The 22,289-nt window shown below is 42.5% G+C and overlaps 1 protein-coding gene across 1 annotated transcript in view; it reads right to left on the bottom strand.

Moving 5' to 3' along the window:
• npas3 (neuronal PAS domain protein 3) overlaps nt 1-22,289 on the bottom strand; it is a gene marked incomplete at both ends in the record, with an annotated part of 490,733 nt that overhangs the window by 21,038 nt on the left and 447,406 nt on the right. The window contains one exon of the mRNA XM_084144362.1: nt 3,473-3,591. Coding sequence (XP_084000488.1) covers nt 3,473-3,591 — 119 coding nt within the window. The remainder of the gene's footprint in view (nt 1-3,472; nt 3,592-22,289) is intronic.

The raw sequence follows: 22,289 nt of genomic DNA, 5'->3' as shown, positions 1-22,289 counted from the left end.
GGACTATAAATAAGATAAACACCAGCACCACTCCACAGGACGCCAGACCATGCACAATAAAATGCACACCGCTCTGCTCCACTCCAATGAATACAAAGGAGCTCTCTGTTAAATAAATAAACATTAAAATGTATTAAAAACACATATAAAATGGAAATTATCTCTTCGGAAGCCCAAACCTAGGGGTATAAATTTTTTTAGTTTAAATAAGACAACTTTTTAAGCAAATGGTGGGCAGCTAGATTGCTACAGGAGTGCTCTTGGCAAGAACATCATAAGCTCTGGCGAAACATTAAATATGATCAGGCAGTTAAATGCAAACTGACACGTCAAGGGTTCACAACAGCGGCAGTGAGAGGCAGTCGAATAGCATATCTAAACTTAATACAAGCCAACATAACAAAGGGATCCATTTTTATAATTCATGGTTCAGCACACAATGAATGCACTCTCTCCCTCCACCGGTGAATATAGAAGAGGTATACATAAGAAATAAGATTCATCTGTTCCTGGGGATTCTCTGGAGTGCTTTTGAAATGTGATACAGCACAAATAATAAAGGAGAACCTTTACATGAGTGCATTAAATGAGATTTGGGGGGGGGGATTGAGATCTGTTAAAAAAAAGCTGGAGCTTTGATTTGACCTCCAGAGTAGAGTGGGGATATAAGCAGACATGATGCGTGCCGCCAACGCCACCATGCCTCGCATTGCCACCCAGGATGGAGGCGCAGATCACCTAATGCCCGGTAGATGCCGTATGCAAAATTAATTCCTACCTACCACCCACCTGTATTATGTACTGTAACAACACAAAGTGTTGACTTAATTTAAAGTAAATGTAATAAGAAGTGCCCTTGTCTGGCTGGTAATATATGCATGTGTGCGTATGTGAATATTTATGCCTGGACACAATGGCGACCATACTTCATGGTTATTTGCATCGAATATACAGTGCCTTGCAAAAGTATTCATCCCCCTTGGCATTTTTCCTATTTTGTTCCATTACAACCTGTAATTTAAATTGATTTTTATTTGGATTTCATGTAATGGACATACACAAAATAGTCCAAATTGGTGAAGTGAAATAAAAAAAAAAACGTATATTTTGCATCTTCAAAGTGGTAGGCATGTTGTGTAAATCAAATGATACAAACCCCCCAAAAATCAATTTTAATTCCAGGTTGTACGGCAACAAAATAGGAAAAATGACAAGGGGGGTGAATACTTTCGCAACAGTATGTCTAGGTGGACATTGCAAACAACATTTATTTCTCTCTCTCTCTGTCTCTCTCTCTCTCTCAATTCAATTTCAATTTAAGGGCTTTATTGGCATGGGAAACGTATGTTAACATTGCCAAAGCAAGTGAAGTAGATAGTAAACAAAAGTGAAATAAACAATAAATATTAACAGTAAACATTACACTCAGAAGTTTCAAAAGAATAAAGACATTTAAAATGTCATATTATGTCTCTCTCTCTCTCTCTCTCTCTCTCTCTCTCTCTCGCTCTCTCTCTCTCTCTCTCTCTCTCTCTCTCTCTCTCTCTCTCTCTCTCTCTCTCTCTCTCTCTCTCTAGCTCTCTCTCTCTCTCTCTCTCTCTCTCTCTCTCTCTCTCTCTCTCTCTCTCTCTCTGACAGACCTTCGTTCACTACCATAGACAGCCATTACCTTCCATTTTTTATACAAAATAAATATTAAAACAGTTTTTTTCCTCACAGTCCAAGACTAATGAAACACAATATTATAAAGGCATTGAAGAGCTATATCCAGCCCCACTCCACTGCTGTTGGGTCCACCCTTGAGAACCCAAAGTGCATTAGCGTGTGATGAAGCCAAAATGAGGCCAGAGACAGAGATGATCTGGAGATCCTTGGAGAGAGAGAGGGGCATCAGGATGAGGCTGGGCTCGTCCCTGTGTGTCCTCACTACCCAAAGCATCAGCCTTAATCCTATCTCTCTGTCCCAAAGCCCCCACAAGCCATACATCTTATCAACTTAATGTTGAGCCTGTGTGACTCTTTTTCCATACATACAGTATGTTAACACCGACAACTAACATTGTTCTGTCATGCTGAGTACGATTGTCATGATTTGGCCATGCTCTCTTTTTCACAACTCAAACTGAAATACAAAACAATATTTACATACTAGAAAAAGACTGGAATGTAAACTGAATATGAAATGAAATATCACATTTACATAAGTATTCAGACCCTTTACTCAGTACTTTGTTGAAGCACCTTTGGCAGCGATTACAGCCTCGAGTCTTCTTGGGTATGACTCTACAAGCTTGGCACACCTCTATTTGGGGAGTTTCTCCCATCTTCTCTGCAGATCCTCTCAAGCTCTGTCAGGTTGGATGGGGAGCGTCACTGCACAGCTATTTTCAGGTCTCTCCAGAGATGTTTGGTCGGGTTCAAGTCCGGGCTCTGGCGGGGCCACTCAAGGACATTCAGAGACTTGTCCCGAAGCCACTCCTGTGTTGTCTTGGCTGTGTGCTTAGGGTAATTGTCCTGTTGGAAGGTGAACCTTTGCCCCCAGTCTGAGGTCCTGAGCGCTCTGGAGCAGGTTTTCATCAAGGATCTCTCTGTACTTTGATCCGTTCATCTTTCCCTCGATTCTGACTAGTCTCCCTGTCCCTGCCACTGAAAAACATCCCCACAGCATGATGCTGCCACAACCGTGCTTCACCGTAGGGATGGTGCCAGGTTTCCTCCAGATGTGACGCTTGGCATTCAGGCCAAAGAGTTCAATCTTTCATCAGACCAGATAATCTTGTTTCTCATGGTCTGAGAGTCCTTTAGGTGCCTTTTGGCAAACTCCAAGCGGGCTGTCATGTGCCTTTTACTGAGGAGTGGCTTTCGTCTGGCCACTCTACCATAAAGGCCTGATTGGTGGAGTGCTGCAGAGATGTGTTCTAGGGGACCTTCAATGCTGCAGACATTTTTTGGTACCCTTCCCCAGATCTGTGCCTCGACACAATCCTGTCTCGGAGCGCTACAGACAATTCCTTCGACCTCATGGCTTGGTTTTTGCTCTGACATGCACTGTCAACTGGGGACCTTATATAGAGAGGTGTGTGCCTTTCCAAATCATGTCCAATCAATTGAATTTACCACAGGTGGACTCCAATCAAGTTGTAGAAACATCTCAAGGATGATCAATGGAAACAGGATGCACCTAAACTCAATTTCGCAAAGGGTCTGAATCTGAATTTCAGATTTTAATTTTTAATAAATTTGCAAACATTTCTAAAAACCTGTTTTCACTTTGTCATTATGGGGTATTGTGTGTAGATTGATGAGGGAAAAAACAATTTAATCAATTTTAGAATAAGGCTGAAACGTAACAAAATGTGGAAAAAGTCAAGGGGTCTGAATACTTTCCGAATGCACTGTATAACAATATACGGCTGTGGGGGTGTGAATTATAGGATATCTGTGGCTCGGCCACCATGCCTCTGGGTCTTACCTTATAGCCTGAAGACTTGATGTGGACGCCTCTCTTGGTCAGTGTGGACTTCATACGGATGAAGAAGGAGCGCTCTAGAGTGTTGTCTGGGGGCAGCATGGTGGGGCTGGTCGACTCGACTGTGGAGGCAAACACACACACACACACACACACACACACACACACACACACACACACAATTACTTAACATTACTTGGCCAATACATCTGTGTGTTTTGTAGTAAAGCCCAGGAGAGGTGGGGCGATATTAAAAACTCCAGCTGGTAAGACAGGCTAGCTGTAATAACTTTTAATTGAGTTTCTATCATCTCCCAGGTAATAGTCTAATGGAAAAAGAACACATAAATAAAAACAACACATTACCATTAAACAATGTTTTTATTATGTTCTGTAATAGCATACAACCTCTGTTTGGACTAACACCATAATTGGTGAAAACATTTTATTGGAAGTTCAGTGGCAGTTAAAAAGTCAACTGCATGTTTCTCTTCATTGAGCCCAAGTGTAGTATTTATTTTCCAAGTACAATATTGCAATTTCATGTCATGAGAGTTATATTATTATACCTATTAGAGTTAACTCAAGTTTATTTTATTTTATACTGTATGCAGAGTGAATCTAATTGTAAACAAAGATATTGATTGTTGCTTCAACAAAGTTCAAAGATCTTAAGTCAATTCTAAACATAGATAAATAATATGCCATTTAGCAGACGCTTTTATCCAAAGCGACTTACAGTCGTGCGTGCATACATTTTTTTGTGTGTATGGGTGGTCCCAGGGATCGAACCCACTACCTTGGCGTTACAAGCGCCGTGCTCTACCAGCTGAGCTACAGAGGACCACATTAAATCATCACATTAAAACCCCATAACCAATGAGGTCAGTCAGTCTCGTTAACAAAACACAACAAAGATACCTAGGTAAAGGTGAAACGGTCCATTTGTCACTCCGTGCTCCTGATCAATGCTTAATGATCAATTGCATATTTAAAACATTAAATCCATAAGGGGAGGTAATATACTGTAGATGTAGTCATGCCAGCTCCTCCTGATCTCCCTGACTGTGTGTGTGATGTGTGTGTGTTTGTTAGATTGACATTTCCCCTCTGCCTGTGGTCATGAAGGTAGAAGCTGTGAGAGAGGTGGCCCTAGCAAAGATTCAACATCTGCTTGCAAATGTGCATCTCTCAAAGAAGGTTCTGAGGGATGTGAATAACAAAACTGTGATGAGAAAGTGGCTATGCTTAAAAACACACACCACACGTGACATTGTCTTCCTGAGCCAAAGAGAGGGGGGTTTAGGTGTCCTGAATATTGTGTGGATTTACACTGCTACCAGACTGATTCACCTGTTGAACATGCTCAACACTGTCGATGTGACAGTTAAGGAGTTAGCCAGAGCATCCCTCCTTCTGGACCTACGGAGGAGGAAGGTTCCACTGGCCAGGGACGCTGAGGACAACTTCCTGGGCTTCAAGGAAAATTGAACAATCGTGCTACGGCCTTTGGAGTCTGGTCAGACTGGCCTGACCTCAACGACCTGTGCAACCGGACTGGAGTGGAGCTCAGGTGGACACGGACTGATATGCAAACTGAGTCAGTGACTGCCTCTGATGCAGTTGTGGCAGATTGCGATGTTGTTGTGGAGGCTTCGGTCACCCATGATGGAACATCTCATTCTACATCCAGGACAACACTCCTTGGTATCAGACAGATGCAGCTACTGCAACACTGGACTGGCCTGAGGCTGAAGGGGAAACTCTCTGCTCTGGACTGTGCTCCCATTCCATGTACCAGAATGCGGCTGTTGGCGAGGACATTCTCACCTTTACTGTTAAGGTCAGGCTGCAAGTTCTACAAACAAGTCCATTGCCCATGTTGTGAATTGCTGCTGTTCATACAAGGATTTTTACATTGCTAGACATGACCGCCTTTTTGACCTGATCGCCAGCGAGGTGAGACAAGTAGTCTCACCAACAGCACACATGCTTAAACATGATTGTGTAAGGGGAAACTGGTTTGATGTTGATGATGATGTGTTTTCCTGTGTGCCAAATCCGCCAGATATTGTTGTTGTGGGGGGAAGCCAGGGGGAGGTGCTCATTTTAGAAGTTGGCTGCTCATTTGACGGCTACATGGAGCAGGCCTTTGCCGAGAAGCTGCTTAAATACCTGCCCCTCGTGGCTGGTGACACTGATATTTGGCAGTCTCGGCCACGTACACAGGCTTGCAGTGCATGGCCTCCAGATTGCGGGCCTGACAAAAACTAGGGCAAAGCAATTGGCTAGGTACTGCTCTGTTTCAGCTGTCGTGGGCAGCATAGCTGTTTGGAGAAGGAGGTGCTTTCTGTACCCTTGAGTGCCATGCATACAGGGACCTTTGAAATGTTTGGATCCTTTTTTTGTAAATTTGATTGGCGGATTCAAATAAAGTATTTAAAGTGTGTGTGTGTGTGTGTGTGTGTGTGTGTGGTGTGTGTGTCTCCCGGACTGTCTCTGTCCCCAGAGCTGGACAGGACATTAAATATAGACAGGCCCCTGTGAGTGATGTCTGGAGGTCTTCAAACACCACTTTACACTACAGACAGGCAGACAGGCAGACAGGCAGGCAGGCAGGCAGACAGGCAGACAGGCAGACAGACAGGTAGAGAGGCAGACAGGCAGACAGACAGACAGACAGACAGGCACACAGTGATATGACGATGCCCAGCTCACAGGCAACTCAGCCACACAGCCATGGACAAGGCTAGGAGATAACATTGAAATGGGATTACTAAAAGAGTACACCTGGAAAATCCTTTTTTTCTGCTACTCTCCATATAACAAGGCTGCAGTGAGGCTCTCTAGAACTGGAAACAACGTGATCAGTATGAAGGAGGAGGGTGGGGGTGGAGGGATGAGGGAGGGGTGACGGTGAGGAGGCTGGGGGGAGGGCGTGAGGCGTGGTGGCGGCGGCTGCCATTATATTTTTTTTCTCTTCTTTACTGAGGAATTAAATGTAATTTTAAATCTATCTCTGGGGAGAAGCCAGAGTCATGTTATATTTAGTCATTTTATTTCTTCTGATTAAATGTGAATTACTATGACATCATCTAACACAGCAGAATACACCAACAGCTTTTTAATACACTGCATAAGCAGCAGTAGCAACTCTAAGAGTTTAATTCGCCTCTCTAATCCAATCACATCAACCTTATTTCTCTTATCACAGATTCCCATTTTGAATTAAGTGAGCTCATTAGTTTTAATCAAAGGCAGAGAGATCAAAACTTACACTTAAATTCTTTAGATCAGATCTGCCAGTCAGCCGCAGAGTTCTATTTTACTAAAATGAAAGATCAGAGCCTCTTAGAACTGAGCATTTTCCTTAGGGAAGGAGGGAATTCACAAGCCAACCAACCGACTGGCCTTAAAGGCACAGGAATCTTTTTTCACCCTACCGACGTCTAACTAAAGCAACCAATCAGGTTAATTTGTGAGGGGTTGGGGGATGGTGGTGTGTTTCACCACCAGTGGGCTTCTGTTAGTTGGTGGTTATGATGTGAATGTGAATTATAGACTGGGCAATTTACGAGTCAGACACGTCGGACGCCATTGCAATACTTTCTTCATCCAACTAATGCTAATATGAGCTCTGTTGGAGTATTACTCTGGGTATTAGAGTGCGGAGTGGGAGAGTTATCAGGAACACTTTGGGGATAGGGTGCCATTTGGGACATACACAGAGACCAATGAACAGTTTTGACACTGCACAGGAGAATAATGATATACTGTATGTATCTGTTATAGGGTTATAATACATTAAGCACTGTGTTAACATGTAAAAACGATAGAGCGATTACCACCTAACAGTGTGGTTATGCTTCCCACAGTATTGCGATCTATGCATGTTTATGTTGATAGTACAAAGAAGGCATGGCCTACAGCGTGAGAGGAAGTGAATGTAGCCAACCTCATTTACATGTAGAGTACCAGTCAAACCAAACATCAAGTACCAGGGCACTTTGGAGTGAAATGTGAAACTAGAAACTTCAATCCCTGGATCTCATATAAAAATGACACCTTTTAAAGAAGAATTCTTAAGAAGGAAAATAAATAATAATTTGTGAGCATTATTTATGGTTTGGCAGGGGTCTGCCGGTCTCCATTTATTTTCCTGATGAAAGCCCTCAGAATGAACCACATCTGTGTGTAAGTGATGAGATTTTAAAAGTATTACTTTCTGTGCTGTGATGGTGAGTGTTGACCATCATCAATAACTCACTGGCAGTTCTTTAGCCCTCCGTTGCCCCACTCCTCTCCCTGACAACCCCCGTCACCATCACCATACCATTTCTACACACCAGAGACAACTCAGAGGAGGAAGCTCCTACAAAGCAAGACACTGCTACAAATGACATGCTTATACTGTATGACTTATACGCCTAAGTGAGGCTCCCCTACTCCGCTTGCTAATATTCCAAATACATTTATATAAATATTAGTACCAATTCAAAGCGTCAAGCGTTTAACGTACAGATACATCAAGATAAAGTGTATGGCCCATGGCCCAGTGTGTCTGTTCTCCATCTATAGACACTGGGAGGTCCTTGTCTGGCCCTGCTCTGATGAATGCGTGCGTCTCTCTGTACATTAGTAATGATAGATTATGTACCAGGCCGTGTACTAATTGGAAGGTAGAGGGTGATTTTTCAATACAGCTCACCCATGTGTGTGGGAGAGATAGTGTGTCAGTGTGTGTGTGTGTGTATGAGAGAGAGAGTCAGTGTGTGTGTGTGTGTGTGTGTGTGTGTGTGTGTGTGTGTGTGTGTGTGTGTGTGTGTGTGTGTGTGTGTGTGTGTGTGTGTGTGTGTGTGTGTGTGTGTGTGAGAGAGAGTGTGTGTTTGTGAGCGAGCGTGTGTGTGTAAGTGGGATGTGAAACATACAGAGAGGGACTTGTATTGCATTGGCAGCTTTAATAATTAGAGGGTGACAGGAAATATGTCGTCAGGCACCGTCACTTGTGCCTGTCTCCTCTCATCTATTCCCAGCCTCTCTGTAACCTACACTCCCAGGAGATACTATATATGACTTAAAAACATACATCTATACCATATATCATTTCTGGCAGAGTGACATTCAAAATAAAATAATAATGTAATAATTTCCACAATTTCCGCAAATTCAACAAGATATCAACTAATAATTGGGGGAGGGTGAATATGTACAGTAGGTTATTTCTATCAAGAGTGGAGAACTGAATTTTTTGTTGTTGAATCATGGTCAAAATCAGGCTTCAAAGAATAGTGTGAGTCAGATGAACTCATGGATATTATGCGTGCAGTTTGAAGGAAGTTGTAGGTAGTTTCGCAAATCACTGCTAACTAGCGTTAGCGCAATGACTGGAAGTTTACAGGTACAGCTAGCATGGCCTTAATTGCATAAATCTTTTACTATCCCTTTAAATGGTGGCCAATTGATGCCATTTCATTATAATTTAATGCCACTGAGACAGCTAGTGGAATGTAACATGTATGGAAAAAAAAGTATAGAATGCACTCATTACTGTAAGTCGCTATGGATAAGAGCGTCTGCTAAATTACAAAAAATGTAAAAATGTAAAAATATATATTTTTTATGTATCATACATGTTCTAGAGCTGTGCTCTCCCTAAAGGACCCTCCTGAGACCTTACAATAGGCACCGCTTTTAATACAATATCACAATAATATATTATCTGCGTTTCCATGAAAACCAATTTTGCTCCCCATTAGTATGTGTGGCAGGCCACTTTGCTGATTTCACAATACACCTCAAAAGATAAATAGAAGAAAATATGTTAAATATTTTTCTTCCAAACCAAGTGAAGAAGTTAATTGATGAAAAAAATTCTAAATCAAAATATGGACTAATATAGTTTAATTAAGTGGTGATATGCCTTGGTTGAAAACACACCATTATTTTTATCTAGAAATAGGAGAGCATACAAAAAGTTGTTTCTAAAGTAATAATGTTGTCCCAAAGTGATTTCTATATGATATACCCTGAATAATATACACTGAGGTACCATTGTGACCACAACATGATTAAACCAGGAACAAGGAAAAATAATTTATATATTGGTCTGTTTGAAAACTAAACTTCCAAAGCTTTTCCCTAAAACATTATCTAAACCCCCCTCTCTGTACATGTACACTGTAGTGGCAATGTGACACCAACTACATGACAAACCATGAGTACAAATACACTCATAAAGGGTATACTCATAAATATATCCTTTATATTCCCGAGTGGCGCAGTGGTCTAAGGCACTGTATTGCAGTGCTAGCTGTGCCACTAGAGATCCTGGTTCGAATCCAGGCTCTGTCGTAGCCGGCCGTGACCGGGAGACCCATGGGGCGGCGCACAATTGGCCCAGCGTCGTCCAGGATAGGGGAGGGAATGGCCGGCAGGGATGTAGCTCAGTTGGTTGAGCATGGCGTTTGCAACGCCAGGGTTGTGGGTTCAATTCCCACGGGGGGCCAGTAAAAAAATAAATATATATATATATAAAAAAAGATTAAAAAAAGAAAACTGTAAGTCACTAACTGTAAGTCGCTCTGGATAAGAGCGTCTGCTAAATGACTAAAAATGTGTAAATGTATATACTGGCCTGTTTGTATTTGCTTAGAAAACTAAACTTCCAACGGTTTTCCCTAAAACATTCTCTAACTCTCCTCTCTGTTTAAGATATGACGTATGTATCTAAGCTGGAGCCGCACCTCAGTCAGCATGTCAGCAGTCAGCAGTTATTATGTCAGAAGTCAGCATGTCAGCAGTCAGCATGTCAGAATGTATGCAGTCAGCATGTCAGAATGTCAGCAGTCAGCATGTCAGCATGTTAGCAGTCAGCATGTCAGCAGTCAGCATGTCAAGGTGCAGCCAGCTGAAGCTGTAGATGAAGGCAACGTGAGGCGTGCTTACAGGCAAATGGAAGGATTAAACGTAATAATGATAAACACAGCAGATCAATTAGGAAATAAAGCTGACAGGCCCCGAAGAGGGAAGTGATAATTAAATCCAGAGTAGTAAACTCTTTAAAAGTGCTCTAATTGACAAGGTTTTCTCTCAAATTGACATATGTCCTTTCAAATTAATTGATTATTCTAATCAGGGAGCTACGGTTGCTGCCATACAGTTCTCAACGTGAATTAAAAAAGATCAGGGGTCTTGTTGTTGATTAACTAACTATGCTTTTTTTTACAAGAGTTTATTAAAATGTAAAGAGGCTAAATCAGAAGCTTGTCAAAAGAGTTTGGTCATTAAAAAAACTGAAGATGAAAGGTTTTTAGATGCCCAGCCCACACCTGCTGGCTGTTGAAAATATCATACTTGACTTGTTATATTTTGGAGACCATCCATACATTGATTAGGGTTATCCCAAACCTAAAGATGTCCATCTAGACAAGTTAAGATAATATTAACTTTATTGTTTGTCCCTGAAGGGACATTTGTCTTGGACATTCAAGACAAGGCCTGTTAATGAAGACTCAGACAGAGTGTTCTCCAAGAGAGCTCCTTCCTGTCCTGTCCCTGTGTATATACACTGCCATAGTCAGTGGTAAGATAAGCCCATGCTCCCCTAGACAACCCAACCTGCCACCCTGTAGGGGAGCACAGGACAAGGTAGGCCAGGGTGACGTGGACCGGGCCCATCCATTATTAATATGGTAATGAGGTGACGCGGTGACACGGCAGGCCAGTTGTTATCAGCTGCAGGTCACTGTAGCCCCATGTCCACGCTGAGAGGTGGTGTATGTCCCAAAGGGCACACTATTCCCTACGTAGTGCACTACTTTTGACCAGACCCCTATGGAAATATGTTGCCATTTGGGACACAGACGTGATCTCACCCACCCAGGAGAGGAGCAGAGTGCACAGTCAACACCAGATAAAAGGCATGTTCTGTTGTTGTCTTCTGACTTTGCTGCTTACGTGATTTGAAAGGAAAGAGAGACGCTGAGGTGAGGTTGAGGTGGTGGGTGTCAGATACAAAGCTAGACATAGATGCAGGTGTGTGTGTGTTTTCTTCTTATCTCTGGATAAGATTCCCACATCGTAACAGCCCACCCTGAGTGTGACATCACAGTGCAGGGGGAGGTGGTGGCGATGGTGATGGTTGAGCGTGTCCTGTCATGGCTGCCTGTTAGGGGGTTGCTGGCCCGCTGCTAATCACAGGAAGCCTGGTTTAACCAGACTGAACGCCGGTTCAACAGTGAAACATAGTGAAATCAGTTTGGATGCCTGGCTAGATCACAGGGAGGTTGAAGGGAGGTGCAGGGAGATTGTACTGGCTCAGACAGAGTAGGCGTACAGGACGGAACAGCAATAACACTTGTCAAGACAGGGACTCCAGTCACAACTAATGAACAGGGGATGATAAACAGCAACAGGGCTGCCATGCTACTTACTGTGTAGTGCCTAGTACAGCACTGACTACAGCAGATGAAAAATATAGAGATAGCCAGGGATTTGTCCCCTGTAGCTCAGTTGGTAGAGCATGGCGCTTGCAATGCCAGGGTTGTGGGTTCGTGAGTGGACTGGACTTCACTCATGACTGATTCAGAAGGAGAATAACTAGGTCAAACCTTGAGCTGCAGATGGTTGGTCTACTGGTGTGATAATAGATACAAAAAAGCACAAGTGAGGTATTCAAAGGAAAATCATATTTGTCTTTATCTTAAAACAGAAAAAATGTATGTTCATTCATAAAATAATTAATGCACCTAAAAGACTTGCACAACGTGTAATAGAAAAAGGCTCAGCCACAGAAGTCCAAAGGTCAATGTCGGGAACCAAACATGGAAATACACTTTATGAATTGACGGCATCTAATGGCATTCTAATTTGGAAGAAAGCCCTCAAAGCAAGTTGATAGATATTGGCATAATATTTTAGCCTTCCCCCCTTTCTATCTGAATGCCGGCCCTCCCCGGTCAAAGTCCTTTTCTTTAATCAAGTTACAGGAGAGACAGAGAGCACTCTGCACTGGGGGCTCGGAGGTTGCAGATGGCTGCTTCACTCCAAAATGTTCAAGCTTCAATGACCCATTTCATCAGCTCTGTCAAAGCCTTGCACTGATACATGTTGACAACATTAAATCTTAAAAACTGAAAGAAATGAATTAATATGCAAATTCCATCAGCTTTGTAATAAAAATGTCCTTGACAAAACAGAGAACACCACCCCCAGAGGAATATTGTGAATTATCCCAGCTCCGTTGTTCTATAAGTTAGTCTGAGGTACACAAGTCCACCAGGAAATCAGTGTGGATCTGACTGGGAAATAATTATGATGGAAGAACAAAACACTAGCAGGTTGAATGAATGGAACAACATGGGAAAAGGCCTGGTACTCTTTGTTATTCACTTTGAATTAATAGGATTCATTTTCCTTTCAGATCCATATACACCTAAAAATCAACACCTCCCTATCACACCACGGTGTGTGTTTGTGAGAGAGAGAGAGAGAGAGAGAGAGAGAGAGAATGTGTATGTGTTTGAGAGAGAGCGTGTTGCACACATACAATTAAAATGTTAAGCAAGTGCACAAAGGACACTGTGGGGAAAATAGACATTTTCTCATTCTTCATGAGCCACATCAGTCTACGGGGACAGAATCTTACAAGACAAAAATTACCAATACAAAAGAAGCAGGTGGCTACAACCAGTTCTCAAGTGGAATTAGCTGAAATATGAGACCTAATTATCTGTGGAGAACCAACGTACAACGAAGGAGATAAACTTACAGTTTGAAGGACAAATTATTAATTAAAACGAACACCTCACCTAAGTTCTGATCTGTGGACAAACGGACTGGTGTCGGTGGAACCCTCAGTGGAATGCCAACCATTGACTAACACACTAATAACATTCACAGGGTTAGGCTATGTGGGTACGGCTGATAACTAGCAAATGATGCCAGTGACGAAGTAGACAAAGAAACATCTTTACAAGGTCACAACATACTTGTTAACTAGAATATAAAAAGAGAAGCTACCGTATCATACAAAATAATTCTTACTGTGCTTTCCTCCCAATAGATCACTTCTCTTTACATTTTCACAACTGTCTTTAAGTCTGTATATTACCATGACATTATTGTTTACCTTGTGGCTTTGTACTTCACTACGCAGTTAAAGCTAAGGAGATCATAGGGTTTTTCTGTAGTTAAATGTGATTTTTCTTCACAGAATAGACAGATGTGGATTATTAATGTGTGTTTGTGTTGGACACTGCTTTATGCATTTGTTCCCCTTCTTCTAATGGTATTTTGAAGACTACACCGATTAAGGTGGAAGAGAAACCCTAGATGAAGGGGAGAAACACTGGATGAAGGGGAGAAACCCTAGATGAAGGGGAGAAACACTGGATGAAGGGGAGAAACCCTAGATGAAGGGGAGAAACACTAGATGAAGGGGAGAAACACTGGATGAAGGGGAGAAACCCTAGATGAAGGGGAGAAACACTGGATGAAGGGGAGAAACACTGGATGAAGGGGTAGACAGAAGGGCTGCATCCCAAATGGCAAACTATTCTTTTTAAAGTGCACTACTTTTGACCAGGGGCCATAGGGAATAGGGTGCCATTTGAGATGCAAGAAGTGTTGAGCGCTAGCTTGCTAGCACACAAATCTGGCCTTATATTTTATTTTAGATGCAGTACATCATTACAGGAGTCTTATGGGAACAGACTCTACACACCATCATGCAATTATGAATATTAACATCCCATGTAGATATTGTCAGTCTCGCCAAATGGAAAATATTCTGATTCAATTAGATAAAGAACACCTTTGAAATAATTTCTACGCTATTAAAATAGGATCTGAATTTGTCAACTTTCTGATAACAAATGAATTGCAAACTGTATTGTATTAATGTATATGTACACAGAATGCATTTTCTTGCAACACATATGATAATCTTAGGATTATGCCAAACTGTTGTGACACCGTTGACACTTTGGTCTGGGTTTGAGCCTTAAGGGGCTGTACAACTGTCAGTTTTGGACCACTAAAGAAATAGTGTGTACATTTTATACACAGTATGAGTATGAAGAAATCAGTACAAAATACCCATACTAAATGTAATTGCTAAACTAAACTAAAGTAATTCTATATAGTGCTATAGTTTCAGTGCTCACAACAAAGTGATTTTTATGGAAGAAAGGGTCGATATAGTCGTCTTTTTAAAATGTCATTGACATGTTTAAAACCCCTTGACATGTGCTATCTCTGTTTCAAGAGGGTCACTCGTTGCTTCCCTCCTCTCAACGATAGACCAAGCTTTCTCCTCTGTTTTCCTTCCCCCCATTCAATCCCCTTATAGCCTACACCCCTCCACACAATCTCTCTACTAAAACCTCTTTCTCTCTCTCTCTTTACCCTCTCCTTCGCTTTTCCTTCCCCTCTCTCTACTCTCTTCATTTACCCCGTCTCTCTCTCTCTATCCCTCTCTTTTTACCCCCTCTCCTTCTCTCTCCCTCCAAACTCTCACTTCTTCTCCCTCCCTGCAACAGCTCCCAGCCAGCCCTGGAAGATCAGAGCAGCTGTAAAATAATGAATAATGTGCAATCCTTGTGGGGCATTGCTTGTGCACACACACCTCCGCCCAGGCATTCATCACACGCCAGGTATTGTCAGTGAAAGTTTAATTGCATAAACACTCTGTAACTGTCCTGTCATATTTCTTGTCAGCCCGGATTCTCTCTCTGGACTCACTATCTCACAAAACTATAATTGAATTGCTACTGAATCACACCGGTGCTGAGGGGAGGGGGGGGAAGCTTATGAATAGAATTTGTTTCCTATCAGCAGGTTTGACAAATTGTGCCACGAGGAAAAGCAGGAGCGATAATTTCCCAGTTTATTGGGAGTAGACATCTTATCTACCACCTGCTCTTATAAGCACCTAGTTAAACACACACACACACACACACACACACATATACTGTATATATATGAAATTTAGGCCCAACAAAAAGCAATTAATCTTGGAGAGAGGGCAGTCTAAATAGCACACAAAGCTGCAAATAAGCCATTATTTACTCCTGTGAGTGATCTAAAATATGTATTTAAAAGGAGTGCCAGAGAGGAGAGTCAGATTGTAGAAGCTCCTTTTCTATGAATAAATGCCTGAGAAACACAGTGACCCATCTTGCATATAAGAGCTCAACAGAATACCAATGCATTCCTACCCAGTTAGACAGAGTCATTCAGAAATCCCAATATTTCATGTCTGATAAGCTAACACTCCCAATGTACAATTCTAGAAGGCCGTTATTTGTGAGTGAGGAGTTGGTGGTGGAGTCACACAATATGGCTGTTATTTGTGAGTGAGGAGTTGGTGGTGGAATCAGACAATATGGCTGTTATTTGTGAGTGAGGAGTTGGTGGTGGAGTCAGACAATATGGCTGTTATTTGTGAGTGAGGAGTTGGTGCTGGAGTCAAACAATATGGCTGTTATTTGTGAGTGAGGAGTTGGTGCTGGAGTCACACAATATGGCTGTTATTTGTGAGTGAGGAGTTGGTGGTGGAATCAGACAATATGGCTGTTATTTGTGAGTGAGGAGTTGGTGGTGGAGTCAGACAATATGGCTGTTATTTGTGAGTGAGGAGTTGGTGCTGGAGTCAAACAATATGGCTGTTATTTGTGAGTGAGGAGTTGGTGCTGGAGTCAGACAATATGGCTGTTATTTGTGAGTGAGGAGTTGGTGGTGGAATCAGACAATATGGCTGTTATTTGTGAGTGAGGAGTTGGTGGTGGAATCAGACAATATGGCTGTTATTTGTGAGTGAGGAGTTGGTGGTGGAGTCAGACAATATGGCTGTTATTTGTGAGTGAGGAGTTGGTGGTGGAATCAGACAATATGGCTGTTATTTGTGAGTGAGGAGTTGGTGGTGGAGTCAGACAATATGGCTGTTATTTGTGAGTGAGGAGTTGGTGGTGGAGTCAGACATATGGCTGTTATTTGTGAGTGAGGAGTTGGTGGTGGAGTCAGACAATATGGCAGTTATTTGCTTGTGCTTTCTGTCAACATGCTTGGTATTTGATATTCTGCCCTCTGCGTATACTCAAAGAGACATGGTTTGTCATTTCCACAAACTGGAAAAATAACTAAATTGCTTTTTTAAACAGAGCATGGCAGAGTGACTGCAATGGCTACTATTTTTTATTCCCTTTTCTCTTCCTGGAAGGAAGTTTAAAAAAAATCTCTGTCTTACCAAGCTACCACTTGTTTGACCAGGTATTTACTTTATATAGAGCAACTATATGACAAAACTGAAAACATTTACGTCATTTAGCAGACGGCCTTATCCAGAGTTAGTGAGTGCATACATTATTTTAATATTTTTTTTCATACTGGCCCCCTGTGGGAAACGAACCCACAACCCTGACGTTGCAAACGCCATGCTCTACCAGCTGAGCTACATCCCTGCCGGTCATTCCCTCCCCTACCCTGGACAACGCTGGGCCAATTGTGCGCCGCCCCATGGGTCTCCCGGTTGCGGCCGGCTACGACAGAGCCTGGATGCAGAATATTCAGATTACACAATAAAGCTTTGTCTACCTACGAAAACAGGGTATCATTATTCTAAACCACTTAACATCAGAGATCTGAACTCCAAAGTGGCGTTTCCTCCTGTGTGAAAACATGTGGCATCTTTATCAAAAGCCTTTCCCACAAAGCACTGCAGCACTCTCTCTACCTCTACACTGCATGGGAACAGAGCAGTGTGGTAATGCCTTGCGCCTACAACACTCGGCTGATAAAACGCCTTTTCTGACAACCTTATCAGCCAAATAAGCTTAAATAAAACTGGCTTCTAATAGTCTGGAGACTGCTTGATCCTGCCTTTGTCTTTCAAAGCTCTGATACCTTCCTTCTCCAGTGATCTAGTACTTTCCTTGTGACAGAATGTTCAATCTTTTAGGCCGGCTAAGCTGTCATTAGTTTCTTTGTTCCTCCATAGGGATTGTTTTGCGTATGTAGGCGCTGAGCCGAGCGGTTTGACAGCGGCTGGGAGCAGCTCCGGGTACTAGGAGAAGTGATGGTGAAATGTACAGACATTTCAAAGCGTTGATAAGTCCTTTTACTAATGTGGGAGATGAGAGTTTGACAGCTTTCCCTTTTGGAGGGGTTACTGCAGTTAACATTGTCTTCATGTACAGTCAACTAGCTGTCAGAGGTGTCCGTCGTACACAGACACACTCCAGATAATGCTAAATAATTGGTTGCACCTGCAACCTGAATAATTATATATATATATATATGTGGAACACTTTCGACGCCATGACATAGACTGACCAGCCTTGAGACAACTGAGACATGGATTGTGTACGTGTGCCATTCAGAGGGTGAATGGGCAAGACAAAATATTTAAGTGCCTTTGAACAGGTTATGGTAGTAGGTGCCAGGCGCACCGGTTTGTGTCAAGAACTGCAACGCTGCTAGGTTTTTCACACTTGTGTGTATTAAGAATGGTCCACCACCCAAAGGACATCCAGCCAACTTGACACAACTGTGGGAAGCATTGGAGTCAACATGGGCCAGCACCCCTGTGGAACACTTTCGACACCTTGTAGAGTCCATGCCCCGACGAATTGAGGCCGTTCTGAGGGCAATATATAGCATTGGAGTCAACATGGGCCAGCATCCCTGTGGAACGTTTTCGACACCTTGTAGAGTCCATGCCCCAACGAATTGAGGCAGTTCTGAGGGCAATATGGGAAACACATGGGAAACTGTTGAGTGTGAAAAACCCAGCAGCATTGCAGTTCTTGACACAAACCGGTGCGCCTGACACCTAATATCAATTCAAGACAATATCAATTCTAGCCTTCATGTGCTTTGTATGGAAAAATACAGCAGGCAGTGAATCATTTTATCAAAGACTTGCTGCCACATGAAGGCTAGCTATGATTGATGGGCATTTTTATTTATTAACATTTTTAAATCAAGTTATGCATTAGCAAGAGGCTTAATTTAAGGCTAAAGTTAGAGCCCTTGGATAAATGAACACATCAGATGATTAAAAAAGATTTGTCTTAGCGATCGAGGGAGCCAGGTAGGCCTTTATTTATGATGCCTAGTTCATCAACACCCACACTGATGCTTTGACAGAGAATATATCTGATGGACTGATAGGTACTTTCTCAATTGCCAGTAACTTATGACTTTTCCACCTGCAACAGAAAATTAACAGGTACTGTATTATGACTTTTACCCTGTTAGGAGCTTTATGAGTGTTGAATTATGAAACCAAGAGTAAATAATTCACGGAACTCATATTCACTTCACCTACAGTACAAGCTTTGTTTAAACAACAGTAGAACTGTGCACCAACCTCAATATAGGTAGTCACGTAGGTAGTTATATTTATTTAATATATTTAGGCAAATGAACCACTTTCAATACCACATGCAATCCCAGTTACACTTACAGTAGTAAAGACAATAGTGCAATATGTTTTTTATAGGTTGTTTGCAATTCATTCTGACTTCAATCTGGAAATTGCATGAATAAAATAATATATTTCAATATGCATTACCCAGCTCTCTTTGACTTTAGTTTGTTGGAATTACTACAGCATGTTTGTGCTGTGGGATCACCTAAGGGACTTTCTTTATGATAATAATAAAGAACAGTTGTTTTGAACTCGATGCCGCAGCACAGTCCACGTCCGTGCCCCAAATGGCACCCTATTCCCTATCTAGTGCACTACTTTTGACCCGGACCCATATAGACAATAGGGTGCCATTTGGGACGCAGCCGCCCATATCTCAGAGTCACAGGAAACTAGCAGCCCATATCTCAGAGTCACAGGAAACTAGCAGCCCGTATCTCAGAGTCACAGGAAACTAGCAGCCCATATCTCAGAGTCACAGGAAACTAGCCGCCCATATCTCAGAGTCACAGGAAACTAGCCACCCATATCTCAGAGTCACAGGAAACTAGCAGCCCATATCTCAGAGTCACAGGAAACTAGCCGCCCATATCTCAGAGTCACAGGAAACTAGCAGCCCATATCTCAGAGTCACAGGAAACTAGCCACCCATATCTCAGAGTCACAGGAAACTAGCAGCCCATATCTCATAGTCACAGGAAACTTGCAGCCCATATCTCAGAGTCACAGGAAACTAGCCACCCATATCTCAGAGTCACAGGAAACTAGCAGCCCATATCTCATAGTCACAGGAAACTAGCCGCCCATATCTCAGAGTCACAGGAAACTAGCAGCCCATATCTCAGAGTCACAGGAAACTAGCAGCCCATATCTCAGAGTCACAGGAAACTAGCCGCCCATATCTCAGAGTCACAGGAAACTAGCCACCTATATCTCAGAGTCACAGGAAACTAGCAGCCCATATCTCAGTCACAGGAAACTAGCAGCCCATATCTCAGAGTCACAGGAAACTAGCAGCCCATATCTCAGAGTCACAGGAAACTAGCTGCCCATATCTCAGAGTCACAGGAAACTAGCCGCCCATATCTCAGAGTCACAGGAAACTAGCAGCAATCCAACTTCCTATCTCATTATTGAAAATAACCGACATGAAAATCAAGCTCTAAATCCAGAAATATTTGTCACGGGCATGTTTCAAATAATACATATTGGAAAGAAAATATCCTATTCCCCAGGGAGTACACGAGACACCACATTTCCATAACTCCATTAGCAAGTCCATTCTAAGCAACATCGCTATCTGCTTTATAGTCTGACTGTATCTATAGACAAGAGAGAGGGGGACATCACAACAAAGACTGATGTTTATTTAATTGAATACATCCTCGTACTGACGGAGAGACATGAAAGAAAAAGGCTCCGATTTGCATTCTTAATCAGAGGGAGACGTGAGCGAGAATAACCAACGCCGGGTGATGTTGCTAGACAGAGCTGGAATTAACTGGGAGGGGATTCCCTGTCACCAGCCACCAGCTACAGTATTCACCATTAAAACACGTCATGTTAAACTCTTCACAACACTTGCGGACATAAAGCCCCTCTACGTCGGTGAAATGTACACTTCACATATAGCCTAGTCTACAATATGACTGGTCTGGTATTGCCTTTCCACCCACAAGACCAATAAGGACTCTTGGCTACAGTTTCAGTACATCTAAAAAAAGGAGCAATTTCACCATCAGACTATAAATGAGGCAGGCGGCAGGATGGTAGATACAAATCTGTGACAGCTGCCCCTGTGTAAGAGTATCACATCTGAGCATACATGACCCCAACACAGCTAACCTGCCAGCCCTCCACCCCCAGCCTCCATCCTCTACTCCAGCACCAGTCAACCTGGCTGCATATCAGCTCTTTGGCCTCTCTGACTTCCTCTCTGGCTGACTGTGGCTTGGAGCGACAGTGCAAGAGGGCGTCTGTGTGTGTGCTTTATAAACAGCTCCAGCAGGTCTATCAGCCAGGAGGACTGGCGTGGCTGGGAAGGTGAGGACACGGGCAGGCTCTCTGGGAGAGAAGACGCTAGCTCCTCTCCTCTCCTCTCCTCTCCTCTCCTCTCCTCTCCTCTCCTCTCCTCTCCTCTCCTCTCCTCTCCTCTCCTCTCCTCTCCTCTCCTCTCCTCTCCTCTCCTCTCCTCTCCTCTCCTGCATTTTAATGAAGGAAATAAGAATTTGACCCCTCTGCAAAACATGACTTAGTACTTGGTGGCAAAACCCTTGTTGGCAATCACAGAGGTCAGACGTTTCTTGTAGTTGGCCACCAGGTTTGCACACATCTCAGGAGGGATTTTGTCGCACTCCTCTTTGCAGATCTTTTCCAAGTAATTAAGGTTTTGAGCCTGACGTTTGGCAACTCGAACCTTCAGCTCCCTCCACATATTTTCTATGGGATTAAGGTCTGGAGACTGGCTAGGCCACTCCAGGACCTTAATGTGCTTCTTCTTGAGCCACTCCTTTGTTGCCTTGGCCGTGTGTTTTGGGTCATTGTCATGCTGGAATACCCATCCATGACCCATTTTCAATGCCCTGGCTGAGGGAAGGAGGTTCTCACCCAAGATTTGACGGTATATGGCCCCGTCCATCGTCCCTTTGATGCGGTGAAGATCAGCACAAAATCAGCAGGGGATCAAATACTTTTTTCCCTCACTGTATACTTTTTACATTTGGACCTCAGTCTATTAAACTATGCCTCAAACTTCAGCTTGTAAAAAAAGAAGCATTATCTGTAGTCTAATATTCTCAATTATAACTATCACTTCAGAAGTTTGATTTAAACGTACCTGATATTAAAATATGAGATATATTAATGCAGAGGATGAGATGTATTTCACATCAGGGCAGTGAGCTCTTATGTTGTCACTTAACTCTTCCATTATCTTCATCTGATCATGCTCTATTGTAAACAGCACATGCAACTCATCCAGTCTTAGTTAGAAAAGTCTAACAATAATAGCCTCTGATGGCTCATTGTGTACTCTGAAAAATCTAATTAAAAAATGAGAGCACGCCTGTTTTAAAACGGCTATTTTTTTCTTTAGTATAATCATTATGTAATATAATAATTGAGCTGAACTTTTTTTGTTAAAGTGGTTTCACACTGCATTATTAGCACAAAGGGTTGATTGAATTAATTTAATGTGTGAATTTGCAGGATCATTGTACAGTGGGGAAAAAAAGTATTTAGTCAGCCACCAATTGTGCAAGTTCTCCCACTTAAAAAGATGAGAGAGGCCTGTAATTTTCAGCATAGGTACACGTCAACTATGACAGACAAAATGAGAAAAAAATATCCAGAAAATCACATTGTAGGATTTTTAATGAATTTATTTGCAAA

Source organism: Coregonus lavaretus, assembly GCF_964263955.1.
Source record: "Coregonus lavaretus genome assembly, chromosome: 27".
NCBI lineage: Eukaryota > Metazoa > Chordata > Actinopteri > Salmoniformes > Salmonidae > Coregonus > Coregonus lavaretus.
The sequence above is the reverse complement of the archived record's forward strand: the minus strand, read 5'-3'. Positions and strand labels throughout refer to the sequence as shown.